The sequence below is a fragment of the Triturus cristatus genome, chromosome 8 (genome assembly GCF_964204655.1).
Source record: "Triturus cristatus chromosome 8, aTriCri1.1, whole genome shotgun sequence".
Lineage (NCBI taxonomy): Eukaryota > Metazoa > Chordata > Amphibia > Caudata > Salamandridae > Triturus > Triturus cristatus.
Genome location: NC_140591.1, coordinates 1,072,176,268 through 1,072,200,713, shown reverse-complemented (window position 1 = coordinate 1,072,200,713; position 24,446 = coordinate 1,072,176,268). Strand labels below are relative to the sequence as shown.

The following is a 24,446-nucleotide window of genomic DNA, read 5'->3' as shown; positions in this document are numbered from 1 at the left end:
AGCCCTGTGAACAACATTTGAAAACACTGAAGGTACATCTGGCTCTTTCAACTAAGCACACATAATGTATAAAGGAAGAACAGCCTTACCTTCATTATGGGCCTTGCTTTCTTATCAAATAGTCCAGAAGGGAAAAGGTATGCAATAGATTTCTGCAATCAACAAAAATATTAACAAAATCAATGTAAATACTTAAAATAGTTAATTTATTTTAAATGAGACTCAAAAACAATTATTACATAGCAGGCATTGCTTTATCAGGATTCTAAATATAATAGGCAGGAGAATTTTAGGAAGCCATCAGGGAGCAGGGATGGAGGGATAGTGATACTAGTGGGTTTTTTCAATGGAATTGGAGTGTCCATTTGGCAAGCAGTAGGCAGCATAGGGAAGTTATCAAGGAAGGACGCAGCCACAGTGTCTTAAGGAAGACAAAAACCTTTTGTAGCATAGGAAAGACAATATATGTTTTCAATAGTTTATTTCAAATATTATATTTTTAGACAACCTGACAATTTAGAAAATAAATCTAGTTAACTTGTTAACAAAAATATAATTTAAAATTAACCTATTACTTTACACCACTGTATCACGTTCTTAGTCAGGCCCATTACATCTCCAACTTGTCGCCCAAGCACACTCCACATTTCTCAAAGGATCTAGTAATCAACACTACATTGTTGACTAATTACAACAAACCCTACTTTGTCCAGTCCACATCCAAAGTATTTTTTTGCAAAATCAAGACATACACAACCAAAACACAAATTAGACAACAAGACTATCAAATGTGTTTCTGCCACTGTAGTTGACCCAATGCTGTTAATGGTTGGCGTAAGTTGTTTTTTTTCCAAATAAAAGCACACTAGACACATCAGCAAGACACGGATTACAATCTCCATCTGAAACATATATTTGTTGCATTTAAGACCACGTAGAGTATATTGAAGCATTATCCCTCTATCTAACACCAAAGAGTTGGTTCATTTATGATTCCTTTAAAAACACATATGATTCAATTCTGGAGCTACAGGCTTGATTGAGACTGCTCTCCAGCAGTCATTCGTTACCATCAGATGATATGCTAAGCGTGTTTATGGTGAAAAGTTGTTTCATACCACTATTGCAGTCATGATCTGAAAATGTTTTGTTTCACAGTTTTTCAAAATTATTGCCCTATCTTATTCCACACTCTACAAAACAGACATTTCACGCTCCCAATCTACAGACAACAGCTTCTTCAGAGGACTGTGCTCACTATATACAAGAGAACATTTCAATTTCAAACATAATTATACTCGTAAATAATTTCTTCTTGGGTTTAGGCTACACTGACCAAAAAACATAGCAGCCATCACTACTATTAGGGTGCGACCATCTTCAAACGAGAACAGCCTCCAGTGGAGAAAGCCCATTCAAGGTAAGCACTTTTTCTGTAATATATTAAGCGTATTGCATTCTGTGATGCAAGAAGTAACTTTTAAATCCAACAAGCATTCCAGAACCACTTTTGGAACTTCTAAGAGCGCTATAATGGAGTGATATCCCAATAGACGAGACAAAGGCACAATCCACCTGACCCTAGATCTAGAATAGTTTGGGCAAAAAACGAGCAGATGTTCCTCAGTTTCATCGGATAACATGCATGACTGACCCAAAGTTGATGAGCTCATGTAGCTTAAAACATAGCTGTCTGCAAGGTGCCACACCTAAACTGTAAGTAGAGCGAGCGAGCGCTGGACAAATAAAATTGAAAAAATCCTCCATCTTGAGCAATCTCTTGTGTAATAAGAAAGACCTTGTACAACTGCCTTTAGAACTGGACAACGTATTCAGAGCAATAACTCTCTCCCAATGTCTAGCTTTGACAATATTGGCTGCAGTAGACGTAATAGAAGAAGGCTCTTCCCGTAAATGTCCAGATATATCGACCTAGGCCTTATAGTGGCTAAGCGATTGCTCACGCGTCGCTGGAAGTCCCCCAAGGGTAAGGCCTGGTATCACTTCCTCCTGTGATTGGCACAGGCGGAGAGCGTTGCACTCCACCGCGAGGACGCAGGTGGGCTGCGTAGGCAACCACTAGCGCCAGCATGGGACGCAATATTGTTGGATTTCCGCATGGCAGAGCAAGATTCAGACGTGGTACCCGACACAGCAGTAAGTGACGACGAACGCATCGCACCACAAATGACGCCCACTTAGACACCCTAGGACGTAGATGCAATGCGCCTGGCTACTGATAATCCCTGGCACTCAACCTTGCATAACAGTCGTGGAGACATGAGTGTTTATCACTGCTCTATCACCTGTCGCTAAGATGGCAGTTCTTTTGGCTGACCGGGTCCATATCTCCTACTTATGTGGTTAGGACGAATTGAGCGTATTGTTACCCAGCACAATAGTATATATATGGATACCGGTTGGGAATTTCTTTCTGTCTTATCCTTTGTCCTCCCCCCATTATTATTTTTTTTGGCACTTTCTTTATATATTCTCTGGACTGAGTGTCACCTCATACTGTATTGGATTTACAACCTAACTACGGTCATACAATTGTACATTGTCATAAAATGTATTGCAATATGTAATGCTCACCTGAGACGGGTGATATGTAATATGTATCCGGGCTATTCTACTCTGTTTTGTTTTAAAGTTCTAAGAAATAGCATTAAAACAAATTTAAACAAATAGAACTGCATAGGTTAACCATAATAAAATTCAATAACATTAATTAAAAAGGGGAGTTAGGGGCAAGCCCACGAAAATATAAAATTCCTGTAATGTGACAATTTATAAACATAACAGTAATGTTAACAACATTATCACTCATGTTACTTACTAGTTATAATACGCATTGTCATTTTATTTTAAATGAAAGACAAACTATAGCATTTTAAAAAATTTAAATGAGGTCAATTAAAAGAAACTAATAGGACATAAGGTCAATTAAAAGAAACTAATAGGACATTTAATATATTTTTTTTAAACATAGGTCCGTGAAGGTATTAAGTTAATTAAATGTATAAGTTAGGTATTACAAGATAAGGGATAGTAATAAGGTTATGCTAAAGGGAAATAAACGTAATTATTAAACCAATAAATAAAAATAATACAATATTAGAACTAGATTAGTGCGAAAACAAAGGGAAACGATAAAATAGTTAAAGGGTAAGTAGTACAGAAAAGATAGTGAAAAAATAATGTATTTAGAAAACTTAAAAATAAGTAAATTATAACTACAACAATTATGTTAACGATAAAAGGATGCATTTAGACTATAGAAAACAGTGCATATTTTACCAGCATATGAAAAGGTGATGTAATTGTCTAGACTATTTAGAGGGCTGGTTAAAGTAGTTGTAAATTACATAAAAACCTGACTTGGCAATGTAGTGACCCACAATACAGTGCAGTCAATACGTGTCCCACATGGTAGTGGTACCAGATAGTAACATACATATTATTATATGGCCCTATAGTACTTCCAGAAACTTTAGACTGCCATGATATATCCAGTGATTAATTTTTAATATAAAGAGTGTCGATGCCCAAAGCTCTGCTCAGAAACCTGCGGTCAGAGCCTTTAATTGTCAGCCCATGGAATACCACAGCTGCATAGTGTTGAATCAACCTCGTCGCTCTTCCATCCACTATCAGATATTCCCCGCCGCTTTCTCCCAATTGTGCAGGTTCCTGGTTTCTCCCTTTGCTACGGATATGGAGTAAGGCAAAGCAGCACAAATCGTTGCGTTGCCTTACTCTGTGCTAAGGAGGCATTCCAAGGCCGTTGCGGTGGGCTTTTCCACGCAACACCCATGGATTTTGACGCTTCACCAGATTTACAAGACCAAGTAAACATGGGGCTGCGCCCAAACCTTATGCCTACCAAGGTGTGGCGTAACGTGGAGAAAGAACTTTATTTCTCCTAGTTTATTCTATTTTCTATGTGGGCTGCATTCTGATGCATATAAATATTTCAATTTAGTGATATAGGAGTCAATTATGAAAAGAAACACGGAGAAAAATGTAGGAGCTACAAATAAAAATAAAAAATGCACACACGTTCCTAAAAGGCAACAACTAAACCAAGGAACTGCCGGTTTGTTTGAAAAAAGGCAGTAAGTATTCGCAATTTGTCACATAATACGATGAGTCGCTTATTCCACATACAGGCATACTAGAAGTACATAATTAATATAAACAGCCAATAGATGGCGCCAGCGGTCTAATTATTGGAACAAGAAGGGTCGTACTTAGAGCATGTTACCAAGTGTCAAAAATGCTTCTATAAATTCAGCGTGGAATTTGTGCGATCACAATACACGCATTGGCAGCATTGCGCTATAAGCCACCTGTGATATGAGTGAGCATTCTCGACTTTTAATATCTTTAAAGGAGGTCTCATTTCATTCGGCGGTCACACGAAGAAGAAGAAATACGCTATCCAGTGTTAACAAATGTTAACTTATTATCTAAGGTTCTTAAATAAAGATGTTGAGGGTGATGCCATGAAGCGGGACTGGTTTAAAATACAAATCCTGTTCACAAGACATACTTTGCAGAAGGTTTCCTCTGTATTTTATGTTAAAGTATCACACAAACGTGGAAAAGAAGCAAATAAAAAGCAAGAAGAAAACATTTTTGGAATATATTTTTTGAGAATGTGATTTTTTTCTTACCTTAAATGTTTTTGTTGGGAGCAATTGGAATTGACCTTCGGACTAAGTTATACAGGTGCACATATGGACTTTAGCGACTTTTACTGATGCGACTGAATGGAAATATTTTTAGCATTCGATTGTTGAAAAGGGGGCAGACGTCTTACAAATAAACCGCTTTCACTGGCCATATGGACCTTTTTCGAAACCGATAGGGCAGACTGTGGTGTTATGCTAAAAAGTGTAAATTCTGCAAAACTTATGGCAGTAGTAAATGGAACAATATTTAACTGTGCACTTATCTCTTTCAATCTAATATCACAGTTCTGCAATAAGGTGTTTCACAAATTCGACTTAAAGTGACTCGTTTCTTCAACCCTCAGAGGATGAAAAGCTGAGTCCGGCAGCTGGGATTCCAACCCGTGCATTTTACCCACAGATACTCCGAGAGAACGCATTAAGCCACTGCTTTACCTTTCTATCTGGAAGATAATTAAAATAGTTTCTCAATTTGAAAAAAAAGTCTGAAAAAACACGGCGGTATACATTTCTAAGTTTACCCATGCCAGGTTTAAACACAATTCCAATAATGTCATTACAGCGCCGCTCGGCTTGTTTAAGCGCAGCGAGAAAGAGACCTTTGAAATGCACACGTTCTTACAGAAAATGAAGACCAGCTGGGACGCAGACAAGTGCTTCTGGCGGGCTGCCCCGAGCTGCGATCTAATGGCCGAAGGACAACACAGGCCACTTTCAGCATCTCCGAACCAAGCGCACTTCTCGAACGTTAGGTGCCTGCCAGGAAACCACATTCTTCACAGAATCATGTGTTCATTTTCTTCTTCAACAGAATAGATCTTGGATCAAACTATATCAGTTACTGAAGCTATAATTTAAATTAAAGGGTTAAAAAACGCCCATGTACTGCCTCCTGCGAGGATTTCCTTATCTCCTTTTTTTATTTTTTTTAACAAATTTACATTTTTGATAAGCTTGGGACACAAAGCTCCTGTTTTCCATTTTTCAACAACCCCCAGAAAATATGTTGATGCTAGGAAAAAAAGAATATGTTGAGCTAGTAGTTTAAAGTGGTTTGTGTAGGTACACACTCCCTGTTAAGATGGCGCGTTTGTGACAGAAAACAAGGTAAGGGATCATGTGTGCGGATGGACACACCCACAACACTGTCCCCGTCATTTTGTTTGTACAACTACATTTCCAGGTGGCAAATCCGCTTTCACTCAGTTCAGAATTTCAAACGCCTGCAGAAAGCCAAGACATCGCAAAAGTGTCTCCAAATTCTCAGGGCAATTAGGCAGGCTAGTTAAGTTAACTGTACACACAACATAAAACAGAAGCCCTGCGATAAAAAAAAAGTTAGAGTTAAAGAACACTACCGCAATACTTCCCCATCGTTCCAATCACACCTACATTTGGCCTTACACAAAGCAGAACACTCTAAACACAACCCCCACCCTCCCTGCCCACAACAGGGCGCCAAATCCTACATTAGTCACAATGCTGACAACTCAATAGGACTTCCTTGGACCACGCTTCTCAAAACCACTGAGAAAAAGTCGGAGTAAACAGAACACATCCTCACACCACTGCATCATAACCATCTACCTGCAAAGCAATGCCGGTCTATGTAGGCTGAGCAATGAACATCTGACCTCGCAGCTCCATAAGAAAACTGGCATGTGGACACCGGTCCACATGCATAAAACACTACAAAAACCTCTCTCTCTCCAAGAGGGAGCTCATTTTATATTCATGTTAAACAACAAGAGCCATTACTGCACTAAACACCTAAGAACGCTAATCGAATGCTTCCAAAATATAACCAAACAACATTAAAAGCAGAGAAGACACTGATGGAGTACCCACAACCACATGAAAGGGCGCCTTGATGAAGAAAACACTGCAATGCCGTTGGAAGGATGGAAAGTGGCAAATGTGCATAGCATAACCTAACATAACATGGCAAGGCTAGTTTTCACTCCTTGGAAACCATCCCACTCAGTGTGATAGCACATGGCATCAGCCCTGCGACGAAGACCCATGCAGTATCTTCCTTCTCAGAATGAACATCTAGAATTATAGATGGGTAATTGTGAGTTATAGGGATGTTTATGGAAGTTTGGGACGTGCACTAACCGCTTGTGTGTCCAAAAGTTGAGCTGTTGTCGTGTGCCACAGAGGTATCACTCTCTGAACCCAAGGAGTGTGTATTATCAAGAATTCCTCATGCGCTGTCTGCCATCAGACTGCGTCCCTCTGGGCGCTACGTTGAGTCTTCGCATAGGCGAATTTGAAATGTTGATGATAGTTGAATCAGTGAAATTGAAGCTTTCTTTTTGTCAAAGTTTTTGACAAAACTTTATTAGTATTCCATAAATTGTATGCCGAAGAAACGTCATCCAAATACAATTGAATTGCTTTTAAACTTGATCCCCGCTCTTAAGCGTGATCCCAATGCATTTCGGGCACACTGGGCCCTTCATCAGGGGAATCTAAATAACAAAGGATATAGCTGAGTGTCACAATGAGGGACCATACCATAACAAAAAACCTGAATGGGTTAGTAAGAATAGTGCCCGGTGAAAAAAGTATATCAATAAAGTTGATCAAGGAAACATTGAAAAACATAGGTCTAGTTTGTGCAGTAGTTCCACTGAGTAATCTCATTAATGGTAGTTCTCCTTGGGGTTCTGAGTGACATCAAACAGAAGAGAGTGAATCAATTAAGCAGCTTTCAGACTTTGTACTTCAATAGTCACAAAATGTGGCCAATGTGATTATGGCCACTCTATGCAACATTGGATGAATTACTTTAACTCTATGTAACCATGGTTGTATTTCACTGAAGCCTTGAGAAAGTCCATTGGGATGAAACATGTGTTGGCTGTAGCGATGTACGGTTTTCACTCATTTATCAGAAAATATACTAAGAACAATTTGTGGACCAATGGATTCCAGCACAAGCTGATTTGAGTGTTCTGATATACACATTTTCCAACTATTAATAGCCAAGAAACACCCCTAACGGAATGTTAATAGAGGCAGCACATGTTCTTTACTATTGCTAAAGCAATTACCAGCCCAAATCTGGTCTGTTGGATGCACAGGAATTGTTTTACCACAGCTACCCACATTTGCATGAGGATTCTTAAATTTACAAGACAACGGAAGCGAGGTGGATCAGTGATAAAGTGAAAATCTGATAATTAAGTGAAAACCAAGATCCCACAATTCCGGTCAAAATGGGAGCAGTTAATACAAATCCAGATCTTTTGGGTTCAAAATCAAGAGGTTAGTTATAGCTCCTTTCCTCTGCACTCTTCCTCTCCTTCACCATCTACTCTCCTCAGAACGGCAGGGCATCCAATAATATAAATGCAGTTTTGGTCATAAAATATTGCTAGACATACCTCTCCTTGACAAGGTTCTTTTGAGACTTAGCCATGTTGGGCCAGACCTCATTGAACTCTAGAGTAAAATGTAACTTTAAGGCACATGCTTTTATACTAAACCAAAAGAAAATTTCCCCAGGTGGCTAAAACATTGAAAAACTGACATTTGCCTATCAATGAATTAGATAAAGCTTTGATCTTAAAGGAGCTTACACCAACTGTCGGCAACCTAATAGCAAACCAAAGAAAGCCTAAAGAAAGCATTAAAGCTAACAATATTTTAACCCCAAAATAAAGTCAGACGTTCGTACAGTTTGCTTGGGGCAGTTCAGTATGCCAAAATTAGTCGGGTTATGGAGTCGAAATTTGAGTTTATGGTCTTGTAGTGTACACCATTGTCTCGCTGGAAAATATAATGATCATTTGACCTTAATTTTAGTTGTAAAAAGGTATGTCCTTCAATGGCATTGTCAAGGAAAATAGGGAATCCGTAGAAACCACAAATGCTAAATATTTGCAGTTTTAAGAAATTCAACTAGGGTATGCATGAACATAATTTACGTTTTAAGGGCAGGAACAAGTTGAAAGATGTATTGGAGTGTTATCCTTTCACAGAAAAGACAATGACGTTGTTTTGAACGTTTTAAACTACACAGGTATGGGCAGAGGAAGTCCTTTGTTAAACATTGATCCAACTCATGCTAAACTTCTTACTAGTACTTTTACTTCCAACACCAGTGGTGGGCATTTGTTTTCTCGTTTGAAACGAGCGAAACATATGCCGAAACACCGACAATGGTGCCCCATGTAAGACTCAAATTATTTCCTCATTTAACTTGGGAGTAGATGCTGCAAGGTAGTACACATTTTTTTCCAGGTTTTGGAACACCTACACAAAACGTTTGGCAAATACATCTGAGGTGTCAATAATGATGGTGTACGGCAACAGGGATGACCAGATAAATACAGTGGTTAGCATGCCGACTTGCTTCCCCTGGATTATGCAGAAGAGTACAGGTTCAAAGTTTGCATCTTAGTTTGGAATATATCACAAGTGACTCGTTCGGTTCTATGCCTGTGCTTCAATTAGAGTCTTGTTAAAGAGGCTATATGTCCCGTGCATAGATGAATGTAAAGTCCGTGACCACGCCCTAGGGGTCTTGCAACTCAGCCTGCTCTACTTCTGCCACAAATCCACCGAATGCAGAAACAACAAGGCAAACACAATCCGTAGCCATGCCAGGCCAAAGGATGTACAGTGCATGAAAAGACTGGGTGTTAAGGGGATGTAGATTGCGCTATACAAGATCCCATGAAGAGATGAACATTCTGAAGCTGTTTACGGGTTTCTAGTGGTTAACTACTGTATAGGATGAGCTCAAAATGGCACCCAGGTCTGTTTTGGTGTGAGAAGATTTGACCCAGAAAGCATGGATAATGATTCACCAAACCGCCAGGTGTCGCATCATTCACTGAAGGATCCGCCCCACAAAATAACATGGCTGACCTTGGCCACTCACGAGCCTCCTTTATGCTGAGGAAGGGCTAGGGAAACGTCGAAGATTGGGAACTGTAGAAAGTAAAGAGGGCCCTCTTTACTTTCTTTTCTTGCTGCTCACTTTATTACAGCTGAGGACAAGGGTAGCGCTAGAGGTAGCAACTGCTACCCCTAAATGACATTCATGCCACATTAGAACTATGTAGCATCCACACAGTGCTAACCTGAACTTAAATTTGGGGCAGAGGTGGGACATGGCGTTCAAACCCCGCATAATGAAAGTGGCATTTCCCAAGCAAGGGGCAGTAGCCAATATCTTTCCCTTTAAAAGGTGTCATAAGTTCTGATATCACCACCTGACTTGCTGGATCAATAATTATTTAGTTCTTTTCGAGAACATATACAGAAATGTGTTGCCCTTGAATCTAGGCTAGAGTGATATAAATAACAATGATAAACAAAAGCAAAGCATTAAATAGACCAAATAGAAAAGTGATGGGCAGCGAAGAAACATTTCTCATCCACTATGCTGGCCCATAATTCTCCATTTGCTTCAAGCGACTATGTTTCTGAATAAAACACAAAGACTGCATGTAATATACTGACAGCAGACATGGTAGCTACATCAACAGAGGAACCTCTTATCCCGCACGGAAAAAATTGTAAAATGTAATTACACATTTCACACATAGAACTGTAATTCAGTAATATATGCATTAAAATATCCTCACAAACTATCACAGGTGAGGAGACCAGAAAGTAAATGAAGGTAGGGTTCAATGCATACGAGTATATAAATGCATGCGAAAAGTGTTATACACACCAGTAGCATAGCGGGAACAAGAAGCAGTATGAATACCAGGCATACAATAAGTCAACCGAGAGGCCGGATCACTGATTCAATTAAGACACAGCCCACAGGCATGTCTACCACAGAGGGAATCTTTGTAGAACGCAGCTTCAGGACAAAATCTATCCTAGAGGAAGCACCACAGACATTAAAAAGTTCTGTTTCCTATATAAATGAGTCGTTTTGCTTTGATTTGTTTTCTGCTGGTAATTTTTATCAAACACCAATGAAACCATAGGCGAGTCACAGAACCAGGTCACAGTGGGGCAACAGACATTTAACAACATTTTATTTGTTTTAAATAATAGCATACTTCCATGTGGGGCATTTCAGAGTGAAGAGACACAGACAGAGATTTAAATGTTTTCAATCTTTCTCCTTCACTCATGGAGTTTCACGTGAATCCATATAACTACGGGTGGCTAGGGGCACATGGTCCAGACTTCCCCCTAAAGTGCAGTGGATCAAACATGTAGATCACTTTCTCTATAAAATGATATTTAAGTATTTTTTTTCAAGTTGCAGAGTGCGCACTGCCAGTCCAATTGTTCATTCAAACTGTATTTGTCATTGAGAATGGGCCAGCTCTCAACATTTTTTCAAATCAGTAACTTAGTGTGTTTGGGGACTTTATGAACACAACAGTTTTTTAAAGACTAAGTTAGTGGGCAGCCAATTCAAAAGAGCATGCCACGCAAGTAACTGCAAAAAGCTGGCTTTTGGAGACAACCCAATGTTTCGGGACTGGCATTACATATGCAGATATTCTTAAATGTGGGTGAGGCAGAAGCCTTTTTTTTTTTAAGCAAAGATTTTATACATATGTATGCAACAGGCAACTGTAGCACCAGTGTGGTTATGGCTGAAGTGCAGTTCGCCAGCTGCAAAAAACTTTTTTTAAAAATACAAAAAGTACAGCCACGTTAGATTCTTTATGGAAAGTTTTGTGCAGCTCTGTCAAACAGGGACCAAGAAAAAGAGGGACTCACAAAAGTGCCATTTTAATTCCATCAGGATCCTTTGCTCTTTGATGAAAAAGAAAAAAAAATGTTCAATAAAAGTACACCAAATTTGGTGTGAAAGTAGACTTTTACTCAAGGGTGCACCTTTACTTGGTTTGGTTTAAATCCATTCAGTAGTTTTACATAAATTAACATTTAAACAGGTGCTCGGGTTGGCATGACCAGGTTACATTTTAGAGACATGTGGACCGTTAATTAGCGGATACTATATGGGTTTGTGAATCAAATTAAAAAAAAATAAGACAAACCATTGGTCTAGGGGCCTTTTTCTCTTGACATCCAATGCGGATTTGTAAATCCTGCTGCGGATTCACAAATCTGTACTGCTGTGATTGGCTGGCTGTAACAGAAAAAATTCGGCTACATCTTCCTAAGATAGATTTAATAAAACAAGCTTCAATTAGATTTTGTTTAGAGGTTGTAGTTACCAACATCTCTCACAGTGTATGTGACAAATAACAGTTTGTTACTTCTACCCAAGCTAGTGGTAAGTGATCCATTTTGGTATATTTATATGATTGTGCTAAGCATATTATAATAAGTAAATTAAACCATACAGAAATCACAAATATGTACGGTCACAGGTGCTATTTCCAGTATCTTTCATATTCTGACAAAGTAAAATGCACACATGAATCCTTATGGCTAGACAGCAAGACCACTTCACACAATGTCCACCTAGATCGTTGCTTTGCTCACAGTGTGAAGTAGTTTTAGTCTCAATATGGCGGATTGGACACAGTTGTAGCAATTGGACCTGCCCCTCCTAGTACACCCCAAGATATGTCAAAAAAGCTGATTTAGGAGTCTTTCACGTCTGTTCACTGGAAGAGATAGCTGCAGTTAAGATGGTAAAGTGCATCGTAGATTTAAATCCTTCAGCGGTCGCTGGTAAAATCAGTTTTGAAAACTGCATGGGTGTCAGTCGCGTTGTAGTCACAGCTGGCATATGAACAACTTCTAAATCCAAAGTAGCCTATCAGCTGCTAGCCCTGAGATGCAGCCAACCTTTTGCTCGCTCCCCAATGTCGGACAGAAAACAAGTTGGAATGTGTGAAGAACCTGATGTCAGGATGTGGCAACCACAAAGAGGACCAGTTTTGCAAATTTCATCAGTAGCATTTGTGCGTAAAAGCACCTTCTGCAAGTTTTGCCGAGACGGGGAATGCTACAATACAAGGACTGCATAGACAGCAAGAGCCGGCTGCTGCTCGGCTTCCGTCGTATTATGATGCAGATACCATAAAGTAGCTGCTCCATTCTCCTCATCTCTCAATGCTGCCTCTCTATCATACTAGATCCTGAAATGTATTACACACCTCTCAAAGAAGCAATGTCTTGACTCAGGAAACCCACAAAGTAGAAAAATCTGAGTAAAAGAATGCAACACCTAGATCACCCCAACTACCTGAATTTGTAAAACCAAATGCCCACAAACAATTTCAAAAGAAGGTCACTTATAGGCATTCAAAAAAAGAGTCTTCAGCACCAGGTCCACTTTTAGTTACAGTTAAGTGCTTACCAGTACTATTATCACAGGTGTGAGCAGAGACACTTCTTACAGTAGTTCAAAGTAATCTGAATATGGGACTCGGTAAAAAATCCCAAGCCCAGAAGTGGAGGCAAGGAGTGTGCCTTTGTTATATTTCAGTGCTCTTTTTTTTCTTTTCTAGAAACGAGCAAATTTCGAATCCAAAGCTTCCTTTAGGGGGGTAGAAGAGAGAAGAGCACCACGATGATGGATAGGTAAAGAGTCCATTTGTGAGCCAAAGACAAAAGGGACAATGAGGGCAGTCAAGGCAAAGAAAAGTACAGGGTAAAACGTGGAAAAGATGCAGCCAGATGAGATCGTGCTAAGGAAATGACTGCATACGAGGGTAGCATAGATCCGATTCCAGGGGCGATGCAATCTGAGCTCCCCACATACTACCTACTATCGAGTGCTAAACGAATGCAGGAAGACATGTGGAGATGGGTTAAATCTGGACAAAAAGAATATAAAACGACTAAGCATAGAGACAACAAGAACAAACGTGCATAGTGGTCTCTGTCATCCGCCAAGGTATGTGTAACACAAGCAACTCAAACAAGATTTGCCAAGTCTACTCAGTAAAGTACCCAACACAAATATCTACAGAACCCTAACCAGATCCCCAGAAAATGGATACTCAAACTGACCTACCCACTGACAGAGCTCAGAAACCCACTCCTAATTCTGCAATGAGCCTAAAACAGCCTTAAATTTAATAAGCAAAGCAAACGTCACATGGGTGGGAAGCAAAAGAGGAAACAAAGGGGTATAGTTTTAAAATAAATACTCCAAACTCAAATCCACCCTTGGTGAAATCATACACACATGAACCAAGGAACTGCTAATGGACCAGAGGAAATTTGCCATTATGCGCAGACTGAAAGTCACCAAGAGAACGGAATGGAGGCCTGGACCAGGGGTGGCTGAAACAATAGAGTACCGGGACTAGTACGGGCCCCAGATGTGAAACTGGAAAAGTGGCATATAACACAGCGCCTCGAGACCCTCATGGGTGAAGCAGCCACACTCTACAAATCCTGATTGATTGATGAACACCGACTGTACCATAGTTGTATACCACTAAACCAACAGACCTTTAAAAAATATACCACGCGGGCCATTTCCCTCAGAAACATCCTTTTCCACGTTTTATGTGGGGATATTACATAAGGAAAGCTTAACTTTCCCAATGGAAAAGTTCCAGAGGTATATGCACCTTGATGTCCGTGTGATCAAGTATGCATGTATTTATTTCTATGTTGGCAGTATTTTGGCAACGTAAAAAAAAACAAATAATAAAAAAAAAATGTTACTTTTTTTTATTCGTTGTTAAACAGCACTATATGCAAGTCTCTCTCTTTTTTGTCATTTTATTTGGGGGATTTTTCCGATTTGCCAAGATCACACGGGATTTCAAACAGTAAAAGCTAGCTGCTCTGTAGGTAAGACAAAAGGTCCTGCTTTAATGGGGTAAATACATTGGAAAGAATATTTAAGGCTCCACAATCTATTATGACGTGCTCATATCGTTGAACTTCCGAGGGTGGCCATCAGAAAACTTTGCTTTACACAGCCAGACTTTTCTAAAGTGTCACCCCCCTTCAAATCTAGCATGAACAATTCAAAAGATATTGGAAGTTGAGATAGTTCCACTGAGTGATTTCATCTGTGTAGAGACTACATAAATTGGGGTGTGCAGGAGTGATAACTCACTGAACTGCCAGAAGTCTGACTAATAGATGCGAACCTAATTCTAACATTTTACTTCTGCACAAGCACCGTTGGTACTCTCTTTGTACCTGCGCTCACTCATTTGGTGAAACCAGACATTTAAAAAAATTCTGTTTCAGTGAAGTGTCAATAGGGAAGCGGTGTGGACAGAGAAAGAAGTACCTTCAAATCGAGGGGCACAGGGTTTGCAAAGCTTGTTACAATTTCCACCATTAGGCAGGATACCCTGCAAGATGCTGAGTTTGAAGATTATGCAAACTTAACCCTTGTTTTAACTTAACAAACCTGGTGCTGGCTGCAGGGTCCAAGGTCCTGACACAGATGCCATTTGATAACATGATTCATATTTTTCCATCCAGGCATGCCCTGAACGTCTGTCCTTGTAAGTTACCTGAAAGAAGTTCCATGTGCTGAATGTAGCTCCTGTAAGTAGAATGACTCGGGTACACCCAAAGTGGCACTCCTTTTATCTAGCAGCGGCCGGCACAGGTAAGCGCGATAGGGCGGGGCAGGGCGGGGCAGGAGGAAGCCAACAGACAACGGAATAGGTATTATTTATTTATTTAATCATAACTATTCTGCCGTATGTCGACTCCCCCCCACAGAGTTTACCAGTGCCAGCCGCCACTGCTTTTATCATGGATGTCTACTGTCCCCCTGACCAGGCCATTACACAACTAGTGGTTGGTGTAAGCTGGTTAGTAATTGTGGGGTGGATGCTGTGTTACCTGCATCTCCTTGAGGAAACCGGCAATCGGCTCTCTCTGTTTAGATGAAAATCACAAACTTGAATATATCGAGAAGGATCTTTTGGGCTCACCTTTTCTAGCCAGGATCTCTAGTGATTACCCTAAAGAATTGCCCGTAGGTCAGTTCAATTGTCTTTTGACCAAACAAGTCGGTGCCAGCGAAGGTTAGTGATAGTAGCAACGGGTTACCTCTTCTCGAGTTCAGGCACAGTCTTGGTTAGTGCTGACACAGTACTGCGTTACCTCCACTGTGATTGGTGGGTCCAAGGCACAGGGGCTGAGATCAGCCATGTGCAATCAGTGTGTTAACAATATTAGACTTTGGTGGTGGGGCAGGTGATCACTGACCGCAGTTTAGCCACCTGCAGGATCTCAGGAAATGAGCAAAGTGCTTGATGGCTTGTCAGTAGTCACAGCCTTCAGGTGAACACAGGTGGGCAGACATCTTCAGCAATTGCAGCCCTGGGGATCGGTGCACATGGTTGCTTGTCTTCCGCAGCTTCAGCCTTGGAGGGTGAAGCAGGCAGGCATTCATCTTTGGCAGTTATGGTCCTGGAGTCCAATGCAGCTGCTCCTCTCGAATGAGCACCATGGGTGTCAGCGGCAGCACTGGGCCCTCGGGGTTGATGGCAGGAATGTCAGGCCACACAGGGACAACTTGCTGAGCACTTTTCTTTGCGGCTCACACAGGAAGCTTCAACGGGAGACCAGGGTACCCTGCAAAATTTGGAACAGGTCTAGCTTTCCTCCCTCTCAAAAGTCAGCTACTTCTGGGTGCCCCACACTCAGGGAACACGCTCGGCTTCTCCTCCTACAGGCACTTTTTTCCCGGCTCGAAGCATGTAAGCTTTTCCATTAAGTTGCAAACTTCATGTGATGTCCCTTCACCCCTTGGAGACTTGCTGTCATTCAGACACCAGATGTCATAACACAGCAGTTTCGCACATACGCCTGGGAGCACTCTCTTCTTCGGCCATGACAAGTTTGGAACTGGAACAAAGGGGGTTATTAGTCTGCCCGCCACCCTAGTGGTAACGGGACCGACCGCCTGCCATGCGGCGGAACCACCACCCTAATTATGATGCAACCGCCACCGGGGCGGTCGCAACTGGCAATTTAACATTGAGGCGGGTGCTGCTGGCTGCAGCACCAGCCACAATGTGAAATGGCCATGTTGTGCATTTCCCTGCACAACATGGCAGGCACAGCGCAGTTCCTGCCACCTTGTGCATGGAAAGGGAGGGGGCAGTGCACAGCTGACCCCCCCCCCCAGGGGGCCCGCAATGGGCCCCCAAAGCCAGTCTCCGCCTGCCTTTTTGCCGCGGAGAATCCACCACATAAAGACAGGCAGAGAGGCCCATTGTATTGGCACCGCCGCAATGATTGCCAGGTTCCGGGTTCCGCAAGGAGGGCAGAAAAGGACCGCCTAGTGGAACCGTGGCAGTCGGTCTATCTGACCGCCGCGGAACAATAGTGATTCCCACCGCCATCATAATATGCCGGTGGGTAAATCACGGTGGCGATCCGCCCGCCATCGTAATCAGCCCTCAAGTGTGTCGTTTGGGGCTCACTTTAATAGTCATTTCCCAGATCAGGATGTGGATCCTCTGTGTCAGGCTTCAGAACTGATAGGAGTTGGCTCTCTTTCAAATGCCATTTCTAGGCTGCTTTCCAGACACAGGTTTTATGGAAAGTGATGGTTCTCACAATAGGTAGCAAAGGGGCTAGCACTAAGCGTGATATCCAAAGCATGGACACAATCATGTTTGAGTTCTCTGCAACGGATTGCCATCACCTTCCAGGAGCAGTAATCAGAGACTGACAAAAAATCAAGTCCTGCTTAGAAATGTCCTCACCCTGAACAAAAACTGCAGACCCCCATACTGCCACCATCAACCAAATGACAGTGATCAAGGTGAACTAATCAGCAGCTGTAGGAAAGTAGGATCTGCTTTCATGGTCACCCCCACTTTTTGCTGGTGTCCGTATGTTTTACTGACTAGTCTGGCTGGGATCCTGCTAATCAGGACCATAGTCTCTGTGCTCCTTCCCTAAATTGGACATGGTGAGTACTTAGGTACACCCCAGATTGGCTACTGATGTAACCTTGTAAGTCCCTAGTATATGGTACCAAAGTACCCAGGACATAGGTACACCAGGGGTTCCCATGGGCTGAAGCATGTGTTATGCCACGCAAATTGTGACTACAGCCCTGCCATTGCAGCCTGTGTAAGCTGGTGTTAGCACCACTTACGACAGATATAAGTTGCCTTGTATCTGAGGTCACTGCACTTAAAACCTACAAGTCACCCCTGAGGCAGGTCTTTTAATCCGGAAGGCAGGGTGCTTGGTTCTAAGTGTGAGTGTGCCCCTGCCAGAGTAGGGCACCCCTACAACCTTCGAAGTCCATTCTCCGGGGTTGTAAGTGTATCAGCCATTAAGATACAGAGTGGCCGTGCGTCATTACGCAATAGATATCTATAAACGGGCTGTAACAAACCCTGTCGTGTTTGGTATCAAACATGTTGGAATCATACCCCCACACCATAAATGGTGTGTGAGGTAGTGAGGTATGATTACATGCACTGTAAAGCTCCTTCAGGAGGGCCTCAGTGCTCCCCGTACCAGTCTTCTAGACCCAGACAGCAAACTATGGCTGCTGCCGACCAGATACACGATTCTGCCCTCCTCCTGCTGAGCCAAGCTCGAGCAGTGGAAGGCAGGACAATAGGTTTCCCGTCACAGGGAAGTGTGACCACCTCCCACAGGACTTTGTGTACTGGGACAGGGTGGGGCGCTTGCCAGCGCCACTAGAATGCTCTGAAGGGCACATTTGGTGCCCTCCTTGCATACTCCAGTTGAAACCAGTTCAGGGAGCCATTGGCTCCCACTCTGGTGCGAATCTGGACAAAGGACATGGGCATCCACCCCACTGTCCAGCCCCTCCTCTGGGAGGGGCCCCTGAATCAACCCAATCCTTTCCTTAGGGCACTTAAGGGCTTACCTGTGGGTGGGTCCCTAGATTCGCCATGGACAAGATTCAGATCTGAAACCACTCCAACTTCAACCGTCTGCGCACTTTGGACTTTGCTTGACTTTGCTTTGGGAACAGAGACTGCAACTGGGAAGACTCCTTCTGCTCCTGGTCTCATCATCCTGCAAGTCTGCTGCAACGTCCGTGCCTGTGCTCCATACAGGCTCTTCACAAGTCCTGTGTGTAGGAAAGTAGGATCTGCTTCTTATAGTTACCCCCAATTTTTGCTGATGTTTCACTGCTTTTCGACTTTAGTCTGGCTGGGGCCCTGCTAACCAGGACCCCAGCCTAGCTGCTTCCTCTCTAAATTGATTACTAGTACTTTAGGTACACTCCAGATTGGATTCTGGGGTACCCTTATAAGTCCCTAGTATATATTATACTATGTACCGAGGGCATAGGTACCCCAGAGGCCTACCAGGGGCTGCAGCATGTATTATGCCACCCCTGGGAAGCCATCCAAAACGACACAACAGGAATGCTACAGCAGCCTGTGTAAGGTGGTGCATGCACCCCTTACTGAGATATAGGTTCACTATATCTCTCCATATCACTGCACATATAAACCTATGAGTCACCCCTATGGCAGGCCTTACCAGTCCTGAAGGCAGGGTGGCCTGGTCAATAGGTTTCCTGTCACAGGGCGGTGTCACCACCTCCCAGACAGGCTTTAGTGTATTGGGGCTCGGTGGGTGCACTCCAAGAGTGCTTTGAAGTCTGCACTGGGGGCACATTTGGTGTCCCTGTGCATAGTCCAGCTCAAACCGCTTGCAGGGGCCACCAGCCCCTGCTCTGGCACGAAACGGGACAAAGGAAATGGGTGTAGCCACCCCTCTTTCCTGACCCTCCCATAGGTGAGTCCCTAGAGTTTGTCCCACCCCTTCCTTTGGTATAAGATAGGAACCCCTGGCTACAGGACTTTAGATTTACCTGGACGAAACTCTGATACATAATCCTGGAACTTTGACTATCTACAAGGCGCTAGATGATTGAAGAATCTCCCTTGGAGTAAAGGAGTTACTCCCCTGCAAGGCAGGCACCTAAGACGCATCTGACCGGTTCGCATCAACGAAGCTCCCGCTGGACTCCGAAGAATTTGCAACACAGGAGGTGGGTTCCCAGACTTCCCAGAGGCTGACCCAAGCTCCCAGCAAGGTTGAGACCCAAAGCCCTCGCGGAGACCGTGGAACCGGAACCCCTGGACACCGTTCACATTTGCAAGTGCATATGCTTCTCGTCGATCCCGGAGGCTGTGCTTTGGGCTACTTGTAGTCCACACCCCGAGCAGTGTCTCCACCGAAGATTACTGGCCTACACTCACTGAGTGTCCCGCGGGCTGGTATTGTGTGATTCCTCTCGAGGTCCCTTCGCGATCCCTGGTCCGTCGACTGGTGGGTCCCTGTGAAGGCAACTCTAACTTTAATTGGGCTTACCTGGTTGCTCCAGACGTGCACTGACTCTCTATCACTTGGGGAGCCCCCAGGACCTTGCTGATCTGCACCGAAGTATCTTTTCTCTTCCTGCGTGGGTTGCTGTTGCCAAGGCTTGTTGGGTTCAATCCGAGCACCGACACCGCAGCACTCGACATCCTTTGTGGGACAGCACGAATCCAGCTCCTCGTCATCGTCAACGCCTCCTGGTCCTCATGGCTGCAGTCAAGCTTCACCTCTTCGCACCTGAAACACCCGACATCGGTGGGCATTCATCTATCATGCCCCTGGTCACTGGCAAGTGACCAAGACTCTGTCCCCTCTGCTTTCAGGTTCTTCTGATCTTCGATCCAGGCTTGGATCACACCGGACACTTTTCTCCTTCCCGGCAGCAGCACTTTGCAACAGATCGCTACTGAAATCAACAACGATTCCCGACATCATTTGACACCTATGCACCCAGCTTCCCTGGTGTAGGTATCCTGGTCCCTAGGGTATCCACGGGTGGGGTGACTCTCCAACCTTTCATCTTCCATTGGGGTTCTTCAGGGTCCACTGGGAAGGGTCCTTTTTCATTAAAACTGCAACCATGACTTACCTATTGACTTACATTGAGCACTCGGTCGTGTGCCTACTCTGCACAAGACCTCCGTGGGATTCCTAGATACTCACCATGGGTGGTTACTTGGGTCCCCGGCTCTTCTACGTCTTCTGGGTCCATTCATGACTTAGGTCGTGGTTCGCATTCCACTATTTTAGTATTTAATTTGGTCTCCCCCAGGAGACAACTGTGTATTTGTGTTACTTATGTGTTCTATTTACAAAGTATTTGTGTGTATTGGGATTATGTCTCCGGGTAGGAGATATTGCAATGTGTTAGTGAGTGTCTATAATAAGTACATATTTTTATAACTACACTGTGTGGTTCTTTTTCACTTGAATCATACCATATGATTAAGTACTGGTAAAACAAGCTGCTTTACTCTCCTTCTAGACTAAGCCTGAATGCTGCTCTCCACAGCTACCACTTAGAGAGCTTTCTAAGTTTGCCTAAGACCACTAAAATCACCATAAGGGTTGACTGGATTAGTGCAGGGTGCAATACTTACATAAGTGTGCACCTTATACGAAACCAGCCTCTCACAGCAGCCTTTTGCTAACAAGGCTCTAATGGAAGTTCTTAATATAGCCCCATCTCCACCTTCCTCACTTTGGTATCTGGATCTCAACCCTCCATCCACAGGACTGCAGGAAGCACATTATCTGAGGAAGGTACCCTCACACTCCAACTTGTGCCATTCTAATCCAGGGCAGCCAAAATATCCAAAATCCAAAAATTGATCCCACTGGCCCAAGTACTCAGACGTATACCACACACAGTCCTACTACCATATAACTGTTGCACTGCACCTACACATACACTTAACACATGCACATGGAATGTCAGCACACGTTTCTGGGATCCACATAAGAGTGAAACTTTACAATAAAGGGGTAAGCAGACAGTGCTATCACTGACAGAGAAAAAGGTCTGGTCAGACTATAAATTCACAAAACACAGCACGCTGCCAGCACAGCTTCACATGAAGTACCCAAGGAAAGGATCGCAGTCGGCTGTCTATTATGAGGGTAGACTTGGTGTGCCCCTTCAGATCACAGGACAGGTCTTTGCATTGTCTGGGACAGGTGTAAGTCCATGCAAGGTTAGTGTGAAACCAGGGTCAAAATAAATAATCAGAATTCCAGTTTCACATGGAGTCAGACACTCAAGTCAGGAATACACACCTTTTTACCAAGCAGGGACATTTAGCTCCCAACACGCAGTGAAATGGAGGTCTTGAGTTAAATTATAGAAAGCAAGTTATTATTTAACAATACTTGATAAATGACACTCAATTCCGGCTGTGGACCTTGTGGAAGCCTGTATGAAGAGTTGGATATCATTTGCAACTTCATTTGACTGATACTGGTCGTGGAATTATTCAGCTTTAAGACTGTACAAAAATAGGCTTACAGTCAGAGATCTGATTTCCCTGCAGATCAATGAGAACATTTTCATATTGACTTTATGAGAAACTCAGAAGGCATAAGAAATTTGCCTGCCAACTTCACCTTTGGTTTTGGTAGGGCAAATGCAGGGGCAGCTACCAGCCACTTGCTGACCTACAGATGAAGTTGAACCACTCTATCGTTGAGCAAGCCTACCAAATTTCCAAGAACTTTTCTGGACAGACTTGTTGCAGACAAGAGCCAAAGGGTAGCACCTCAAAACAGAATTAGACTCATGCAAACCTCAGAAACCACTGGTGAGCTACGTGGATAGGATTGTGAAAGCATGCATGCATACACTAAAGAAAGCATCCGGCAGCAATGAGGGGAATCATGTTCTATAATGTGCCTATGCAGAAAGTTGAGGTCAGTTTAAATGCTTGAAATAGATTTCTTAGATGGTTTGACAACCCGAAACATTATAGAAAACACTGTGGACAACCTAACTTCAACCATTATTTTTCCATTATGTCATTTTCACCTACGAGTCCTGTTTGAGGGTGTATACTTCCCCCAGGTAATATTGGCAAACAATTGTAGACACACAACAATTGGTGACTACTTATGCTCAGGTGAGACAAATCAATCTGACCCTGCTCCCACTTCCGTGCCTGCCTGAGGATGGGAGAAGAAGGAGAGGCCTCCAGATCATCAGTACTACTGCTGATCAGTAAAGGGATTTGATTGAACCCTGGTAGGAGGTTTGACATCTCTCCCTGCACCTCAGCCCTACAGTTGAAAACAAACCCTGAAAGACTATGCTAGGCTGACAGCGGGAGTCGATTCAAAGTAGCACATATTGCTTCCAATCTTGGACCAAAAGTAATGTGTGGTAAGGAAGGAAACATAAGGAACATGGTTCTTGTTCTTTAGAGGGGGAGCTCGGATTTCCAAGAGCGGAACAAAATGTGAGCCACAAATCTGGAGACAGAGGTAACCAGAGATTATCAGAGTCACCATCTGACAGAGAGTAGATCTGGTTTTCAATGATATCCAGGAGCTCACTACAGTCATTTGCCTTCTCCAAGACCAGCAGGAAAGCTTCAAATCTCTCATAATGCTGCCTTCAGAGCAAACATGGACGCAGCATAGGCCATTTCTTTTTTTTTTTTTTAATAACAAATTTTATTTGGTTATTCCAGTGAAATTTGGGCAATAGCGCTACAAGTACCTGTAAGAAAGCAGATAAATCAGGAATACTGGCATTTTTAAATAATTGCAATACCTGCAAAACGTGCAGGGTACACAACGTAAACAACATGCAGACTGCACCAGATTCAAGTAATCGTACCAAGGATACGTTCATAGAATGACAGGCTATTACATAATATGGAACGCGTTGGTCAGTGGAAGTGTACATATATAGTTATTTCTGTTAGGGGTCCATAGATGGTAAAGGGGGAAGATCGATCCCAAGATACGTCGCCCAGCGGGTCCAAATTTTTTCGTGTTTTTGGGGGCAGCCACAGGCCAGAAACACCGCAATCTCCGCACCCCTACATTTGTCTAGTTCGGCCTTCCACTTGCCTATAGTCGGGGGAGAGGTCCCCTTCCACAACTGTGCAATATCACGATTGGCGATAGTGAGGGCCAAGAAGAGCAGATGTTGTTTGTATTTATTGCTCCCTATCTCAGCTGAACTGTGCAGGACAAAGAGTTGTGGGTCAAGTGGGAGTTTCCATGATAATACATTACTTAAACAAGATGATACCCTGCGCCAAAAGGATTGCAACGTGGAGCAGCTCCAGACCGTATAAAAAATGTCCCATCCTCCCTTTCACATCACAAGCATGTAGGGGACCGAATAACACCCATCTTCCAGATCCGTGTGTAATATGTGCGGTGTAAATACTTGAACTGTATAAGGTGGTATCTTGTGGGCTGGCAACGGCCTCTGCCCAGTCATCGTCAGTCAAGTCGGGGATATCTTCTTGCCACGCTCGTCTAGTCTTGTCAAGTGTTTTCCGTGTATGAGTCATCAGTGTATGATAGGTTTGTCTGATTTTATGTAGGCCCAGATCACCCATCAGTAGGCTACCCTCAAGAGGGAGAAATTCCGGTAGGGTCTCTAAGGCATGAATCAAGGGAGTCAAAGCATGGCAAAATTGAAGCCATTTATAAAACTGAGTCTTATGTAATTGAAAATCTACTTGCAGTTGTTGGAAAGATTTCAATGTAGTGCCTCGCATTACATCTCCCAGGGTCGATACCACAAGGGAGTTGTTTGGGTCAGTGTCCGGTACCACCCCATCTATCAGACCCTATTCCGCCAGAGCTGTATCACCACTCTACTCGCCGGGGGTAACAAATCTAGGTTTCTAGAACTATAGAGGAGCTGGAGAAGGGGGGTCCCTTCCATTGCCGCGTGTTCCAGTGCAACAGCCGGGTTGGTTTGAGAGTTGCACCACCATTCATTTATTATCAAAATATAGGAGGCTACATAGTCGGCATAGACATCTGCCGCTGCAATTCCCCCACAGT

At 43.1% G+C, this 24,446-nt stretch overlaps 1 protein-coding gene across 1 annotated transcript in view; it reads right to left on the bottom strand.

The window, feature by feature from the left end:
- Positions 1-24,446, bottom strand: part of MRPS9 (mitochondrial ribosomal protein S9) — a 356,063-nt gene that overhangs the window by 217,849 nt on the left and 113,768 nt on the right. The window contains exon 3 of the mRNA XM_085622604.1: positions 90-152. Coding sequence (XP_085478730.1) covers positions 90-152 — 63 coding nt within the window. The remainder of the gene's footprint in view (positions 1-89; positions 153-24,446) is intronic.